Source organism: Aythya marila (genome assembly GCF_965140915.1).
Source record: "Aythya marila genome assembly, chromosome: 20".
NCBI lineage: Eukaryota > Metazoa > Chordata > Aves > Anseriformes > Anatidae > Aythya > Aythya marila.
In genome coordinates this window covers 8,227,692-8,246,009 of record NC_139061.1, presented here as the reverse complement: position 1 = coordinate 8,246,009, position 18,318 = coordinate 8,227,692, and the positions used below count along the sequence as shown (strand labels likewise).

Genomic DNA, 18,318 nt, shown 5'->3' with positions numbered 1-18,318 from the left:
TGCCTTCCCCAGCTCCTGCCGGGGCGGGTCGCGCTGTACGGGCGATAAAAGGGCAGAGGCTGCGGGCCTGCCACCGCTGACAAACGAGCTGAAGGGAAACGCGCCGCTCGCACAACGGCCGCCATTCAGCACGGCTCCGGGACGCCGCCCTGCCGCGGGACACCGAGGGGAGCGGTCCTGGGGGGCCAGGAGGCTGCACCCCCCTCCCCGTGCCTCCAGAGCAGCGGCTCACGGGGGCACGGAGGAGGCAGCGGCCTCGAGCGAAGGGCAGGTCCCTTGTGCCGGGCACCCCGCCCTCACCCCCACAGCAGGACGCGGCAATCGGCACCTTGGAGGTCTCGGTTATTAGCTCGGTTTTATTACAAAGTTCCAATCACCATGTACAGTTTTTACAATGTCACTTTTCAGGGGGCTGTGCTGCTAGGGACTGGGGAGGGATTTTTTTTTGTGTGTGTTTTTTTTTTTCTTACTTTTTTTTTTTTTTTTTTTTTTTAAAGAACAGCACCATTAATGTCGGGTTTGGGACACGCCTACGAAAAAACAGCTCAATCGACTAACATAGAGGGGCGGACAATTCATACCAGAGAGAAGGAGCGAGAGGGAGAGGGGACAGGGAGAGCACAAAGGGGAGACCACGGGGAGGCAAGGGCAGCCTGGTGGGGTTTCTCCTCCTGGCCCAGGGCAGGAGGGGGACATCCGTGTGCCACGGAGGGGTGGACTCCCCCTGACGCGTGTGGCCAACGCTTCGTAAGGCTGTCGGTGTGCGGGGTGGGAGTGGGAAAGCTACCCAGGAGGTTCTCACCCCGAGGAGGAAAAGCTCGGCTGCACTGCGGTCTTTCAGAGGTTGTCAGCAGTTAAGACTTTGTCTTGGCCTCGTCAGGGCACCGTTACTTGAGCGGGAAGGAAAAGGGGGGCCAGGGACAATTTCCTTATTGCTTCCTTAAAGTAATTTAGTCAGCAGAGATCGTAGGAAAGGAAAGAAATGGGAGAAGGAGAAGAAAAGAGCCCCGAGAACCCCATCCACTGCCTGATGCATATGTTGGGAAGAACACCATGCAAAAAAAGATTTGCCTGCTAGCTAGTGCCGTGTATAAAATAAGGATACGGTAACAGTTCTGGCCTGGTTATTAGAGAATATATCACCATGAAGCACAAGCGAAGTCTCCAAACGCCAACGACTCCCTGCTGAAAGTGCATCTCAAGGAGTTTGCTTAGGAGAAGGATTCACTGCGTAGAACAAGGCACCACAAGAAGGTTGGATACTGGGTCGGGCGTGAGAACACGCTGGAGAATCCATGAGCGGCAGAAGAGAGACCTAGTTTTAAATAACGTCTGTGGGCACAGAACCCCCCTTAGATGGGCTCGGGTTTTAGCTTGTCTGCTAGAAAGTCGCTGACGAAGGCTTCCACGATCTCCGGCGTGATCTCCTCCACATCCATCACGTACTTGGCCCTGGCCGACATGTCCAGGATGGTGAGCAGCGGCGCGGCCTCGGGCAGGTTGGTGTAATCCCGCAGGGAGTCGGTCATGTCGTCCTGGGGGCCAAAACGAGAGGCAGAGAGGAGCCATCAGCGGAGAGGCACCGGTCCCCTCAGCCACCCTGATCCCTGCCACTGCCCAGAAAACGAACCCACAATCACCCAGTGCTGTTTCTCACCCCTCTCGGGCCCCTTTCCTCCCCTCCTCCAGGCACCCCCAGGCACCCCCTCACCCTCAGCCCCCCGCTGGCTGCCAGGCCCCGACTCCAGAGGAGCCGGGGGCCACCACGGCCCCTGCCTCACCCCTCCCAGCAGCCCGCACAGGGCCTCGAGCGTGCAGATGAGGCAAATCAGGAAACGGGAACAAAAACGCTGGGTTTGAGCCAACTGCGGGACTCCAAAAGCAGACCCATGAGGTCTGAGGGCACAAAGGACGGAGCACACCTGAGCAACGCACTCAGCACCGGCTGCCTTCACTGCAGCCACACAAATTGCAGCTCTCAACAAAGGGAAAAAACTCATTCGTCACCGCCGGGGCTGTGGAATTCAATCGCCAGCGCTGGGGCGATTCATCTCCCGCAGCTGACACTGACCGCGGCGGGGAGACGCTGGGAGGAATGGGGTCGACCCCACAATGCGTGGCATTCGGAACCGGCCATTTTTCCGAGCTGTTTTCCAACAGCAGCGATGGAAATAAAACGAATCCAGAGGCAGCTGGTGGCTCTGCAGCGCGAGGCGGTGGCCGGCAGGGTGGTTCCTATCGCGCCTCCCCTTCTACTGCAGGGGTTTCTGGCGCAGGACCACGTGGCGGGGAAGGGAGAGCGGGGCCGGGCCTGGGACCTCGGTGCTGGGGCACTCGGCCGCCCCCGAACGCTTCCCACCTCTGGGGCCAGCCCGGAGCAGAGGTGTTGGGACGCCTCGCCCTTGATTTGATCGCTGCAAAGCAACTGAAATGTTTTAATCAATGCAAAACCGGCCCAGAAGGCGCCGGGAGAGGAATGGGAGGCGCCTGCTCCGGCCGTGGCCGGGCTGCTTTGTGCGCTGGGGCTGGCGGAGACCTGGGGCCAGCAGCCAGGGCTATTGAGGTGACGGATGAATGGGACGTGCCGGATGCTCCCCATTCTTCGTCCCCGCTGCCGCAGGGACGTCGGGAGCCGCATGAATAGCGGCAATGTTTCAGCTGCAGCCGGCGAGCGGGAGGAAAACGCTTCACAGGCTCTTGGGGGTGGGGGGGGAAGGTCCCAGGACCCTCCCAAAGCAGCCTTCCCAACAAGGGGCTTATTCAGGGGCACGGGGCCAAGCCGGGATGCTCAGAGACCCGTCACGGGAGTGGGAACGCCCGGGTGGAGGGGGCCGAAGGGGCTGCGGGCGGCAGCGGTGGGGGCTCACCTCACGGGGGGAGCCTGGGTGCGGCGTCGCAGCCCCTTTGTGCTCCGGGTGGCTGCGGGGAGCGCTCGCACTGCGGCGGTGACGTGAGCGGAGGCCGGCCGTGCGCGGCGGGCGAGCAGGCGCACAGCAGCTCAGCGGCTCCCACCTGCCTGGATGCCGCAGGAGGGGAGCCAGGAGCTTTCTAGAGCCTTGCACAAAGCCTTTCGAGTGCTCAGGGCTGCAGCAGGGCAAAGGGCTGCACGGGAGACAAGAGCAGCCCGTTCCCCTGAAGACCAACGGCAGACCCGCACATCGATACGCGCACATCGTGACCACCAACCCAGCAGCGTGGTGGCTCAGCACGCTCCTCGTTCCACACGGGGACAGGCCCGAGAGGAGGCAGCATTGCCACAAAACACCCAGCACCACGGCAGCCAAGCCCCAGGGCCTGCAGTTCTGCTCTCTGGGCAGCCCCTGGCTGTCCCCACAGGCAGTTTTTTGTCTGCTATCAGGCACAGAAACCAGCCCAGCCCACGGGATGGGGGCTGCCTCCTGCTGCAGCCCGTCCTCTGCTGGTATAGCAGGCGGGCACCAGCACGCTGCAGGATGCCCAAACCCGCCACGGGCCAGGCTCCCCCACACCCAGGGGCCACCCCATCAGCCAGGCGAGTGCACCCTGAGGTCCCTCCTCCTCCTCACCAGCCAGCCGGGATGAGGAAACCCCTCTCCAGCAACCCGGGAGGGCTCTGCCCTGGCAGCCTCTCCCCCTCCAGGCAGCCCGGGATGAGCCTGGCCCAGCTCCCGGCAGAGCCCACGCCGCCAGCTCGCGCTGGCACCGCCGCGCTGACTTTGGGCAGCTGCCAACCCATTAGGGAAGAGGCTGGAGTGCCGGTCCCTTCCCGCTGCTCGGGGTGGCAAGAAAAGCAGCAGCACGGCAGTGAGGAGGGAAGCACGGCGGGGCCAATTTGGCCACCAGCATGGACTGAAGGCAGAGCCCAGCCAGGTTTCCTGCCCACGCAGCCAGCGCACGGAGCCTGGTATTTGAAGCGGCCACACGGGGCTGGGAGCCGCAGCGTGGGAGCTCGCTGCTCCTTCCTGCCTCCCAGGGCCTGTCCCTGCCTGTCCCTGATGGTGTTGAGGCTTTTCTGCCTCTGAACAAGCACAGGAGTCAAAGTGCTGAGGGTGATCCACAGCAAAACCTGGGGGAGAGCCCCTCAGCTGCTTTAGTCCAGCGCAGGCTGCATGGGGACTGAGCCAGGACTCAGCTCCAGCTTTGTTCCACGTCCCCAGCTGGCTGCAGTGGCTCCGTGCCTCAGTTTACCCGCCTGGAGAGCAGGGACAACACCACCCAACCCAGCTCGGACCTGGCAGGAAGCACAGCAAGACTCCAGCCCAGTGGCTACCGAGAGGCCTGGCTCGGCAGCACAACTGCCAGAGTTTGCCCCGGTGGGGCAGGACGCAGCCCCGTGCTCGCAGGGAGCTCTCACGCTCTCCTCCCGCTTACCTCGCCCGCCACAAAGAAGAGCAACGGTGCCTCCTCGTCTTTGGCTTTGTACTTGGCAATGATTTTTTCGGCTATGGGCTGGATCAGTTGTTTCGCTGCCTCCGACTCTCCGTCGTCCTCCGAATCTGCAGGGCACAGCCGCGGGGAGACGAAACAAAAGAGAGGACACAAAGAGGAGGTTAGGATCAAACGGACGCGAACAGGCCGGGGCGCAGGCAGCTCCATCCCATAGCAGCACCACGGAGGAAACAGGAGCCCGAATGCGCAGCGCCAACTTCAAAGCCAAGCGGCTGTGTAGCAATTAGGGAGCCGCTGAAATGCGCTTTTCATGTGAGACAGGGCAACATGTCACAGAGGAGCAGCTCCTGCTCCCAAATATTTTACCGCTCGCTCCCCTGGTGCTGCTGCTGGTGAAGCACGGGGACAAACAGGCGCAAAAATAAAAATAAAGAAGCTGGGCCGCAGCTTGAAAAGCATCGGGATGTTTTGAAGACCAAACGAACGAGCTGATCTGAGGCTGCCTGCCACCCCTGCCCGCCACCCACCATCTCTCCACCTTGGGACTGCTGCTCGGCGGCTTTGCTGCTCGAGCCTCCGCGGCGGCAGCTCTGTGAAGGCAGCTTTGATTTGACAGAGGTAGAGTAGAAAGAGATGGAAACATCAATCAAACGCCAGCCACCACTGAAGTTCAAATACCGAGTCGGGAAGAGGAGAGACAGCGTCCTTGAACAGCACCTAGATGAAACGATTTCAATTTGGGGACAACTTTGAGCATTAAAAAAAATATATAAAAATAATAATAAAAAGCAAGGAAAGGGCTCCCGGTCCCCTGGCAGCGTGCAGCTTGTGTGGGCCTCGATGGATCCAGCCGGCAGGCGCTGCCAACCAGCACAGCTCTGCCTGAGCTTCCCTCTCTGGAGAAGGGGATGCCGAGGACACCGCCCGCTGCCTCCTGGGGTCTGTCCTGCGTGGGTGACAGTGATAAATGCGCGGAGCCGTGGGCTTTACGCAGTGATTGATTTTTCTGCTAACAAATGCTGCTGGCTGCACTCCAGGCCAGCCCTCATCATTCTGGCTAACCTAGCCCCAAACTGTCCCGCGGCGGACGCACATCGCTGGTGATTTATTCCTGCCCGCTGCTCGCCGAGCCTGCTGACACAGCCCCGACCTCACACGCGCTGCGCTCGGCGCATCCCAGCTCCCTCCCCAGGGCTTTGGGCTGCTGGGGGTGCTGCTGCCTGCAAAAGCTGGGTCCGGGCTACCCAGGCACCATCTGACCTCGGGTTTACGGCCTTAAAGCTCAGGTAGAAAACTGGCACAAAGAAGGAGTGAGCTCCAAATGGAGCCCTCCAGCCCCACGTCCCCAGTGCCTTAGTGCTGCACCACCTCTGTCTGCCCGAGCACAGCGGCTTCCACCCGGGCTGAGCATCCTCTCAGAGCCGAGCGAGAGCTACTCTAGAGCCCTCTCCCAACAAGCTGTTTGCAGAAAGGTGACAGAAAAACTTCGCTCAGAGCAAGCCGAAAATAACCCCTCCCTTCCAGAGGCCTGCAGCCCCCATCAATCACACTCAGCGTGGCGAGCCAGTCCTCCCAGCTTGAGGAGAGTATTTTTGGCTCTGCGCTCGCATCCCCTGCTGGGTTCTACTGAATAAATAATCAGGGTCAAAAGGAAATCTGAAAGGGAAGATGGGAAAGAGTAAGAGCCATGTTATAAACGCTGCAGAAAAAGGTTTTTTTTTGCTAACAAAGGGTGTGTGAGGAAGCAGGACAAGCCCTGCCCGCGTCCCAGCAGCCCCCGCATCCCGGTGGGCAGGCTCAGGGGGATGCAGGCTCTGCAGCAAACCCCAGCGCGCTCCGCACAGCGTTCCAGGGACAGACACGCTCTGAAAATCAGGGAAATTGCAGCTTCTTGTTGAGCGCCCGGAGCTCCCTTGCTGGCCGGGCCGCTGTGCCTGGAGCACACGCCATCAAAGCCAAAGCGCTGGCGGGATTTCACCAGCTGCTGCTGGAGGGAAGGGGCCGGGACAGCCCAGATGTGCTCCAGATGAGCTCTAGGCCCGCTTCCAACCACGGCTGAGCTTCATGGGTGGGTTAGCAGTGGCAGAGGGACACCAGCTTTCAAGGGGGAAGCCTGCTCTGTCCTGCAGCCAGCTCCCCACGGAGAGGGGATACCCAAAGAAGCAGCAGAGCCAGCAAGCCGCCCTCTGCCACGGCCTCGCTCAGCCCAGGGATTCGAGCCCTGAGCTGTGGTTTCCAGCACAGAGCTGCAGTCCCTCCTGGAGGCACCTCCCAGCCCATCCCCTGCCTCCTCCGAAACATCCCCCAAGCCTGAGGTCTGAGCTCCAGGAAAGGCCCTCCTCATCCCGACCACCACCAGCGTATTTCCAGCGCTCTCCAGCACTGCTTAGCGATCCCACCACAGCCACCACCGAAGCATCTCCTGTGACAGCTCCTCTCCGCTGCAAATTGCTGCTCCACCACATCCCTCAACACTGCGGGCTGGAGCTGCAGGAGAATTACGGACACGAGGCTGTGCCATGAGCATGGCTCCAGCAAATCCCTGTGAGCTGCATCTCTTACAGGCTAGGCTCTAGGAACGTCTCCCTCCTGAGTCCCTGGAGGGGACACAGCGAGCTGTCAAGCCCCCAGGTCACCCAGACCCTTCCCCGTCAGGACTTTGCTCCGTACCTACGAAGAGAACGAGGCAGGGCCCCTCGTTCAGCTGCACAGCGTTGGAGTCCGTCAGCTCCAGCACGGGCTTGGGGTGCCAGGGGAACTCCCGGCACTCGACGTCGTTCAGCACCTCCACCCGCCCCTGCCGTGTGATCACCTCGCCCTGGGAATCCAGCACGATGAGCGTCGGGATGCCTGCGACGGGAGGAAAACACAGGGTTAGTGCCAAAGCAGTAATATGGGAACGAGAGGGCGCTGCCATCACAGCCCGCAGGGTGGGAAGCAGGGTCCCGGGATCCTGTTTCTGTCCGAGGAGAGCTCTGGAACTGAGGAGGCAGAGCAGGAAGCCGGGAGGCAGCCTCTGGCATCGCCTGCCCTTCCCTGTCCGAGGGCAGGGAGAGGTCACCGCTGCCTGATGCAGACGTCCCCGCGTACAGACCGTGCTGACCCTGCCCAGAAGCACCGGGCAGAAAGCTCCCACGTGCACGGCAGAGCTGGATGACCCCAGCTTTGAGACACACAACTCACAGCAACACACACAAACCTTCTCGCAGGGCAGACTGCACGCAGCGGCGGCCAGGAAGCAGGGCGTGTTAGCTCCCAGCAGAAACCTCCACATCTCAGCAGCCGGGAACTCCTTTGAGACCCCCCCACACCCCTTCCGACCCTCAGAAATAATTGCCTGGACCTTTTCACAGCACGCAGATGTGTCTGCCTGGCCATGGATGTTACTGGGACGCCGAACCGCACGTGGCGAGGCAGACACAGAGGCTACAATTACCGACTGCACCCCCTCCGACACCGGTCCTCGGGCTGCAAGGAAGCACCACGCTGAGCAGGAACAAAACCAGGGAGCACCACCAGGCTCTGCTGGCACAGCTGGCCCCAGCCTGACAAAAGGGGACACAGAACCCATGGTACGGGGCCCATGGAAAGGGAATTTTGCTGTGGACAGAGCCTTGGTGCCCTGGCAGCACGAGGTTGCCAACCAGCACGGCAAAGCCAGCGAGCAAAGTGCCCAAGGCTGCCACCAGCTCCCAGGCACAGCTGGCAGGGAGGCACTTCTGTAACACATACACAGGTTAAAACGTTTCTCGGGAGAAAAAGAACCACCACGGGCTATTAAACACAAAGATGCAGACCTCACCCCAGCTCTACAACCCCTGAGCTGCAGCCTGCCAGTGGCTAGGAGTGGGGGAAGGCAGACCCGGTGTCATTTGTGCTGCTCTTTCCCTCCCTGAGCCCCCAACAGACTGAGAGCCCTGCTCTGATCACAGCTCCGGAGCCGCTGGCTACCTCCCACGCTGCAAATCCATTTTGCAGATAATCACTTCACTTTTTATTACTTTGAAGTTGGCTCCTAGGTTATGAGAAATGCCGTCCTGACGGGTTTGCACATTGCAGTTCCAGCCGTGTTTGCACCAGCAGCTGCTCAGAGCACAGAGGACCCCGTTACTGCAGCCCCCCAGACGGCACAGGGACCACGCAGAGCTGCACCCTTAGCCTAAAAAAGAGCCTGAGATCTTGGACAGAAAGCAGGCATCCAACAAACGGGTGTAGGTGTGCACCCAAACAGCAAGATTCAGGGTGTGTGCGTACGTGCTGACTCCAGGAGACTTTGCTGAGCCTTCCCTGGCCGTGCCACCAGCCTGCAGGAGATGATGGCAGTGCCATGTCCCTGCCAGGGGACAGCGTGGGGACGGATGGAGGAATCTGAGATTCCCTCACACACCGGTGCCGGGCTGCAGATCACTGACACACAACCAGACTTGTCCTGTTGTGGGATGGAGGTCCTGGGTTCCTTGCTTCTGCAACAGCAGCCCCTGGGAGAGGGAGGAACAAATGCACTCTGCTTCGTTTGGGAAAGAAAACATGAAAAAAAAAGGCAGATAATCAGTTAAATATGTCCCTCCATACAAAGAGGGACAAGGCAGAGCTGCCACAGCCCTCCTAAGGATACCGAGGCTGTGCAGGATCCTCCAGGACCTGCTGGGTCTGGCACTGCGCAGGATGGGGTTGGGGGTGTCCGAGCACAACAGCCTTGCATTAAAACAAGCACCTGGAAACGCAGCCAGGGTGGGTGTGGGAAGAGGAAAGGAGAGAGGAAGGGCTCCCAGCAGTCACTAATGGATTTTTTTTCTTCCTGGGATTACTGCAATTTGGTTGCAGTGGGCGTAGCGTTCATTCATCCTGCCTGGCTGCAGCACGCGTCTTAAGAATGGTCTTCCAGGAAGTTTTCAGCACATATTTTAGTGCTACGAAAACACAGCAAAGGCATGGGCCGGTTCTGCTTTTAATCCTGCCTGAAAGGAGCCCTGTGCTGCCTCCCTCCAGGAGCTCTCACCCAGCCAGACCGGGCTCTCCCCCCTGCAATGCCCAGGCAAGCATCTCATGCAGTTCACCTGCAAGTATCAGTGTGAGCCTGGCTGAGGCGAGGGGCTGAGCTGGGCACACCGAGGCAGTGGCACAGGGCTGGGGTTTGCAAACACGGGGCTCCTTTTTGGAACCAGCTGGATTTTGCTCAACAAACCCGTGTTTGTCTCAAGGGAAACAGATGTGCCGTGGACCTGCTCAGAACCATCGCTTTTCAAATCAGGACGGGCAGTGGCAGTGCCCTAAGGATGCCCAGGTCCAGCTGTTTGCATAAAAGGGATGCTTTGAGGGTGAGATTTAGCACAAGGCACCTACTGCCAGCCGGCCGGGCTGGCACCACGCAGTGGGGGCACCAGCTGGTGGCTGTCCCATCTGATACTGCCCCGAGGAGGCTTTCAGGATGCACAGCCACAGTTGTGACAAGTCCCCACAATGCGGCTCCAGGGAATGAACGGTGTGGCACGTCAGTGGGACGCTGCTCTCAGGATGTGCCTGGCCTTTACGTGGAACACCTGGGTTTGCACTAACAGCGCTGTCGGCTGTCCCTGGCGTGCATGAGGCTGCCCCAGGCACCCCCAGACTGCAGGAGTGGCACTGAAAGTCAACAGGAGTGGCTCACGCTGGTGACTTCATCTGGAAAACACACCGAGGAGACAAAAAAACATCCCGAAAGGAAGGAAGAGGGAGACAATTTGATATCAGGCCCCGAGAGACAGGGGTCAAGCGGCCAGCGTTACTGCCAGGCTCTGCTGTCAGATCCTCGTCACTCGGTCTTTGACCCAATCGCTATCAGGCATCACCTCCTCCACCCAGCAACAGCCTCCCGATCACAGTCAGCAAACTGAGGCAGCTCCAATCCTCCCACCCTCACCTCTCAGCCCGAAGATTAATTTTGAAAACCACATTTGTTAGAAACACTCCACCAAACCGTTTTCTGTGCGGGAGAAACCAGCGTGCTCCCCCCTGCAGCTACTGCCAGCTCCCAGCACTGCGCTCCTGTGTTTGTACAACAGTGGGTTACTCACGAGCCCTCTGAATTCGAGGCATTTCTCTAGGAAATACACGGACGTCTGTCTGTCCTGGCCTGCCTGCAGGTCCGGGCGAGCAGCTGCATTCCCCTCATTCCAGCCCAGACAGCGCTGCTCACATTCCTCCCCCTGCGCGGGGCTGCGCGCGCCGGGTTAGCTGCGAGAGCCACGCAGGAACAGCGTGATGGCTGGGCTTGCAAATCCTAAGGGTATGCCAAGAAAGCGATTTTCTATCACAGAAAGGCTTATTCATTACCTGCTGGTATTCCAAACAGCTCCAAGGCAGGGAGAGGTTAAACAGACTGGGAGGAATTGGGCAATCTCACACCGGCCCTATCCTGCAAGGCACGAAGTATCACAAAATACTACTGCAGCCAAGACAAGCACATGACGATCAGCATCCCGCATGATTTGGATCTTTATCCTTTTTTAACTCCTACCCCTTTCCCAAACGCAAATACAAAACTCACCCAGAAAACAAAACTCTAAGATAAATCATCTCGGTTTAACGTGTTTGGGAAATGCCAGTAACACACCAGAAAACTTGGGGCTGATTTTGTGATTTTCCCTCTGTTAGGAGCCGGGGGCCGTGCCGGATCCATGCGTTTCACCTTTTCCCTGGCACCAGAAGCTCCCCACAAAGCTCCGGACTCCTTTCTGGCCCCGTGTGGTGAAGGCTGAGGCTGCTGCAATGCTTCTGCCCCTGCTGCCACAGTCGCCGAGCATTTCCCGAGCTGTTCCCGAGCACTGCTGAGCACTCTCCTGCCTTCCCAGGCTCCGTCCTCAAACACCTCATCCACACCTGCTAATCCTGGTGTTCCCCCCTCCCTCCTCACCCACAGCCACCACTGTTATTTCAGTGCCTTTTGGGGGCTCCGCTAATTGCCGTGAGCCCTAACTCACGAATTTCCTCATCAAGAAGCATCGCGGATCAGACACTCCGCCATGAATATTGTATAAGCTTTGGATGAGAATTAGCATCGACGGGCTCCGTTTGACTTTACGCATCAGAAAATGGATTCGGCTCTCCTGGGGCTAGCGTTTTACGAAAACACAGGGGCCAAATGATTTGTTACTGAACCTGGCAACACATTTATTTATTTATATATTAAAAACCCATATCCGACATGGAAATCTCCTCTGCATTAAGTCTGTTGGCTGAGCAATGTAAATTGCCATGAGCAAAACGCTCAGAGAATACACCACCGGGTTTTATTGCTGTTTTTTCACCTCTTTAGAAGAAAGCTCCAGAAACTCGGTACAGGAAACCTCTCCTGGCAGTGACTTCCCAGTCGGGCTGCGGAGCGGCCGGCGGGTGCCTGGAACAGAGCCCAGGGCAGGGGTGAAACAAGGGGTTTCTGAAGTTCCCCCGAGCAACTGCAAATCCCACAGAGCTGCAGTGGAGCCCACAGGGAACTTTCATGAGCCCCAAATCTCTCCTAGGACACACAACATGGGGCAATCCCCACCCGAGCACAGCATTTGTTACCGCTCCCTGTCCCGCAGGGAGAGGAAGGGGACTTGACCTACGGCGGGCACCACGCAGCCCAGGAGCAGCACACACAATGGAGAATTATTTCCAAGCAGCCACGACACAAGAAACGGCTCTCTCTCAAGACAGTGCTGCACCCAGCAGCAATTTAATATAGGTGGGTAAGGCACAGCCCTCTGACTGCACTGGGGTTATGAATAGAGGCATTCAAGCAAACCCAAATAAAGGCCAATAACTCAACTTACATCTTACACTGAGTTTTTGAATGCTGTAGGGGCCAACAGAGGACTAAACCAACACGAGGTCTGACCATCCTGCTGCCTTCCCCGCTCAGCAGCTTAGCGCTGCGCAGGAAGACAAGTTCTTTTGTTGTCCCAGCTCCCGGAAAAGCTCCGGCAGCCTTACAAAAATGAGAGGAAAACCCACCCTGCAGGCACAACCCAAAGCACGTGCTCCTGCGCAGAGGAAGGGAGCTCCTGCAGCAGGGAAGGCAGGGCTGCACGGACGCGCGGCGCGAGGACCAAGAACAAAGGCAGCTCCGGGGAGCAGCGCGGCGTTGTCCAAGTTTCGCAGGAAACAGGGAAAGCCAAGCAGGCACTCGAAGAGCAAAACCAGAAGCACAGCAACAAATAAACCGAGGGATGCTGGAGGTGAACAGTAGCGTTTTTAAGTTTTACTGGAGATTCAGGAAAAAGACAAAGTTAGCGCGGCCATTAAAGAGACAGCAGAGAGGAACTGCAGGAAGTTGTTTCTTTGCACCAGGCAAAGACGAGCAGAGCTGAGATCAGTAACACCGATCTGAAAACCCAGCGCTGTGTGAAACCACCAGGATGGTCACTGGGACATTTCCCAGGTGACACGCTGCTGCTGGCACGGAGTTGCAGCTCCACAGGGGGCACTCAGAGGTGCAGTTACAGAGGGCTTAGAGGATGTTGGGCAGCACGAGAGCCATCCGTCTGAGGAGAGGCAGCTCAGATTGCATGCAGCTGATTTTTCATTTAGGTGGAATAACCACCAAGGGTGATGAGACGAGCCCGTGCCATCTAGCTCTGCTTGCAGAAAGCTTTGGACACGGCCTGCTGCGACAGCCCAGACTGCAAACGAGCAGGCACCTGCCTGCCGCTGCGCTCCCACCATCACTCCTAAGTCAGCAGAGGATGAGGAGTCAATGCCTGTGCAGGATAAACAACAACCCAGAGCCCCAGGAAGCAGCACGAGGGTTCCCCCCAAGCCTCTCTCCCTCTGCACAGGGTAGGAACCGGTCCCTTTCTGTGTTTCCAAGTGACTCTGTGCGTCGTGCTTTGTCCTTGTGGAGAGGTTCCTACTGCATGGGAAAATTGTGACAATGAAGCAGGGCTTGCAGTCAAACATGCCCAGATCCCAGGGTCAGTGTCCCTGGAAAAGCACCCCTGCCGTGCAGAACCAGAGGGGTAATATGGGAGCTGTGCCGGCGAGAAGGGATCAGGGCACAGGGGAATAGCAAATATTTACATTTTCAGGTCAGCACACAACAAAGAGAGACATTTAAGGAGACAGCGGCTGGAGTTAAAGGGAAAGCTGTTGTCACCGTTTCCCTGGCTACAGCACACTCAGTGCTGAAGTATCCGTGTCTGGACACCTTATTTACAGAAAGTCCCAGTGAAACTGGCAGCAGTCCTGCAGAGCTCAGCCGAAACCGGCACTGGAGAGGTTTGTGAGCGGGCCGGGAAAAAGGCAGATGGATTTGGAAAGCTTTTGCCCCATGGGAAGGTAATTAAGAAGCAAACTGATGGCTATTTAAAGCTACCTAAGAGTTATTCTTGGTTTGAGGTCAGAGAACAGAGCGCAGCGATGGCACCTGAGCTCACCCCAGAAGGGGGATTCGGGGAGGGTTCCAAGGAGGATTATTTCCCCTGCCCACTGGGTTTCAGCCAAAAGCTCGTATCAGCAGAACTAGCCCAGTTAAGTCAACATGGGTGAATAACCTGATCTAAACACTCTCAAGGGTTTGGTCACTCCGGGACCCTTCTGCTGAGGAGGCTTTGCAAAAGCAACACAGGCAAATCCAGAAGGGTGGGACCACCAGGAGGGTCCCCAGGCCCTGGGGCACCTTTGGCAACACTCCTGCTCCTCTGCCCCCCCTCACCAATGTTTCCCTGAAACATTTGAGAAGCACACAAACTGCAGCAAGACCAGCAGCAATTTATCTTCCAGTCCCTGAACCATGGGTAAAAACTCTGTGTATAGATGGAAGGCTTCCTCAACAGCCATTTACCTCGCGTGTCTCTGCTGTGCAGCTTGTGAACAACGCGCTGGTCCCCAGGAGGGCTGCTGGGAGCTTTTATCATATTCAGGACACTTTGAAAACACCCAGACAGAGCAAGCCTCTCCCCTGCCCCTCCGAGCAGCCGAGGCTGCTGGATTCTGGCACTGACACATACAGTAAAGGCAAAGCCATGGTTTACATCAAACATGTGCTCTTCTGTAATTCATGTTACTAACATAAACCAGATGCCATCTTCCTCAGCCTCTGCAGAGAATGATCGCCTGCCTTTGCATTACATAAAACAGCAAGAAAATGAAATTTAAACCTTGAAGAAAAAGCAAAAATAAATAACTCAGTAATTAGGCAAAAAACGTCCAAGCCAAAAACAGCTTCCAAGTTTCCAGGAAGAATTAGGTTGTTTATGGAAGTCCTGTTTCAACTAACAGCCTGCCTGGCAGGTGGTAGGAATGTGAGTTTGTGGAGAGCAGAAACATGAGGCAGCTCTGCCTGGGGCACTGTGCTTTGCTCTGTTTTCTTGTTTTAGTTAAACAAGAGGAGACATCACAAATATTCAACAAAAGCAGCAGAAAGGAGAGCCGCGGGGGCCTTTCCTACCTTGTATGCCGTAGAGTCGATTCAGGCGCGATCGTCTGGCCTCGTCAGCATACGGGACAGCTACCCAGGGCATCTCGCTGAAATACTGCTTGAAGGAGTCCTCTGACCTGTGCAACGGGAACAGCGCAGGGAATCCTGAGTGCAGCCCCTCTCCCTGCCACGCTACTTTCCCTTTTCCTCGTTAAAAACCCGGCCAGCAAGGGCCTTGCTCCATTTCATCAAACCCACCAGGCGAGGGCTGCTAGGAGGCATAAACCTGGGGAGAGCCAGACTAAAAGCCCTCAGTCCCTCACAGAGGGGTCTGCACTGCATTTTTTTTTTTTCCTGATACTTCAAACCCTCCAAGACTGGTTGCCGTGGGGCAGTCAGCTCTGCACTTACTGCATTACCTGTCTGCACTAACGAAGAGGATCTCAAACTTCTGGCCCGCCTCCTTGATTTTCCGGTAGGACTCCACCAGGACCCTCGTGAGGCTTCGGCAGGGTGGGCACTGCAAAACAACACGCACGTGAGGATGCTGTCTCCCACCTCGTTCACGGGGCCTGGCTCTCACCCCAGCACGTCTAGACAAGTTTCAGGCCATCCCTGAAAGCCAGACACGATCTCTTCTCTACTGGAGCCAGGAAGCGGCCTTGAAAGCGGCTGGTGCTTATGGTAAGAGGTCACTGACTGCTTAAATCGCCAAAGAAACCTCTCCCAGTTTTAAAATCTAAAAATTCTTCCCCTTCTGAAGGGTCAGCTGAGGGTGACCTGCAATTGCAACGCTGCTGGCTTCTCCCAGAAGGACCAGGACATCTTAACTGCTTAAACACCGACAGGACCGAGGTCTTCACCCTCCTGCAGAGCTTGGCAGGGGCTGCACACCTTGCCTGAGGGCTGCAGAAGGGATGCCTGGAGCTCCACGTCTGCCCTGAGCTCACTGCAGTTGCCCTGCAGAGCACAAACCACTCACCCAGTGCGCGGAGAAGTAGACCCCAACGTGAGAGCCCTCCAGGGCGCTGCTGTCTAGCGTCTGGCCGTTGTTCCTTAGCAGAGGCCCAGCAACAACTTCACTGAAGGGTTTTGGCCCCCAGGGGAACTCCAGACCTAGAGGAGGTTGGGATTAGGGGTTGAAAAAACAAAAACAAATTAAAAAAAATAAATAAAAAAAATAGCAAGATAAACCCGGAGCATTTACAGTTTCAAAAAGTTACACTAAAAAAAACCATTCTGCTTTCTAAAAGATATGTGAGGTGCTAGCTGAGGCATCCTGCCGAGGTCCATCCCCACCCGAGGGGGATGCAGAGCTGCTCAGCTCCCTGGGCACCACCAGGGCCATGCCCCAAGCTCAGCACTACATCCAGGGCCACCTCCTTTTCACAGGGACCTGCACCCTGGCCCCAGTCAGGGCAACTTCTGCTTGATGAAGCCAGCTCTGGTTTTGTGCCCGATAATGTATCTTTGCCTTATCCACGGTGTTTGTTTTAATAACAGGGGCAAGGTGGTACGTGCTCAGGAATGCAGTCAGACTGTTTGCCCCTTCCAGATAAAGCTGCTTTGCTGATTCCAGGCCTCACACCCACCCTGCCTCCGGACCAGCTGCCTTTCCATGCAAACAGGGAAGCAGATGGTGCAGGACACATCCCCGCAGCCCTAATTCCTCTGTATTTAGGGCTTTAATCATATCAATTACCCGTGTCACTGGGCTGTTTTTTTCTGAAGTTGGACACAGGGACCTGTAGAACATAGGCTAATCCTCTGCACCCCAAAGAGAGCACGTGTGCACATGCAAACACATGCTCCGAATCATCCGCTGCCAGCTCCCACAGCAATCGATCCAGCCACTAAGCCAGAGATGAGGCAACATCACAGATGGCTCAGGCCACAACTGGTACTTGCTGCACAGTTTCTGCCACCAGCCACCACGTTTGATATCTACCGCATGGAGAAATGACGGCTGTCATGTGAAATCACACGTTCGAAGGGCCAGGTTAACAGCTGAACGTCAGGCTTGCAGAATGTGGGAGTGAGGACACACGTCCTGCACATCTGATGCACGTCTTTGCAAATTTGAAGAAGACGGATTCAATGTGAACTCCCAACACACCTTCACAAACTGAGAATGGTGGCGTTTTTCTGTCTCATTTGTAAATAATGGGGAATTCATTACCCTACCAAAGCTCTGGTGTCAGTGATAAGCACCCATCCCGTATTTTGGAAAGATTTGGCTCCCAAGGTATGGGAAGTCTGGGCCCTCGGTCTGTCTAGCCATGTGCCTCCATCACAGAAAATCCAAACTTCATGTTTCACTTAGTCTAACTTTTTCCTCATTAGCACTTCAGACAAAAATCCTGGAGGGGAAGTCTTTGTTCTCTTCAACAAGCAAAACCAAAACACAAGATCTGGCAGGAACGATGCAGAAAATGTTACACTGAAAATAATACAGTGCCTTGATTAGTCAAGTATGACAATAGTTGTTTGTTTCCCTTTTTTTTTTTCTTTTTTTTTCTTTTTTTTTTTTGGTTTCTTTTTAAACCTCCAAGGCAATTCAGAATGAACCGAAATAGCAAGGCAACCGCGTGCCATTGTCTCCAGGGCACACAGGACTCCAGGTCTTACCTTCTGGGTCATCTCGGATTACCAGGAGGCCGTTCCTGCAAACCACCTTCCCGGTGGAAGCATCGATAAATATCAGGGAAGGAATGTTGGAGACTCTGTACTTGTTCCACAGCTTCAGCTGCAAAACAGATCAGGAAGGGAGAAGAAGAAAGATGAGCTTGGCAGCACGAACAGGAAGATCTCGGGGCATTAGCATCTTTCAGACAAGAGGTCAGAGGTAAGCAAAGAGATGGAGCCGACGCTTCAGCAGTGTATTTGGAAGCGTCTCTCCGTGGCCCCTGGCACAGCCTGTCCTTCCAGCTCCTGCAGAGCCGTGCCCCATCCTGCCAGCCCTCTGCACCGCAGGCTGGGTGAAAAGCACCGGGAGCCACGACCGCGCCGCCTCCCTCCTGCTGCAGGCTCGCACAGGGGCGTGGGTGAAGGGCTTCTCCTCCGACCACATCTGCCTCTCTTTGCAAGTAAAATGGGGCTAATGCTTACCAGCCCTGCTCTGTACTTTGAGGTCTTTGTTTAGAAGACATGGTAAGCACAAATGCTTTTAATGCCACTGCTCTGAAGTAATTTGTAACGCTTCCCTGGCTGCTTCCTCCTCTCCCATTTCGATGTTCATTAAACAAACTTCACAATCCCTGCCAAGACACAGCCACGCTCAAAACAAGGCCAAAACACAGAAACACGACTCTTTTGCAACTGGGGCTTCCCAGTTTTGTTCCTGGGAGCTGCTTAATAGGTCTGGCATCAGCCTGGGGGCTGCACGGCACAGCTCACCCGTAACGCACTGCCAGCCTCCCCGCGGCCCTCCGCCGGCCACGAACAAAAGCCCTGCATGCGGCAACGGCCACGTGCTGCATGTCCCGGGCTACAGTTTGCTGTTTCCTGGTCATTTTGGCTGAGCAGTGAACTATCAAGCTCTTGAATAAAACCGAACCACAGCACGGTGCCCG

The 18,318-nt window shown here is 56.5% G+C and overlaps 1 protein-coding gene across 1 annotated transcript in view; it reads right to left on the bottom strand.

Annotated features, from left to right (window-relative positions):
* Positions 1-342: 342 nt before the first annotated feature.
* Positions 343-18,318, bottom strand: part of NXN (nucleoredoxin) — a 52,232-nt gene continuing 34,256 nt past the window's right edge. The window contains exons 2-8 of the mRNA XM_082776160.1: positions 17,375-17,492; positions 15,729-15,862; positions 15,166-15,266; positions 14,777-14,883; positions 7,039-7,218; positions 4,351-4,475; positions 343-1,535 (exon numbers count right to left, since the gene is read on the bottom strand). Coding sequence (XP_082632286.1) covers positions 1,353-1,535; positions 4,351-4,475; positions 7,039-7,218; positions 14,777-14,883; positions 15,166-15,266; positions 15,729-15,862; positions 17,375-17,492 — 948 coding nt within the window. The 3' untranslated portion in view covers positions 343-1,352. The remainder of the gene's footprint in view (positions 1,536-4,350; positions 4,476-7,038; positions 7,219-14,776; positions 14,884-15,165; positions 15,267-15,728; positions 15,863-17,374; positions 17,493-18,318) is intronic.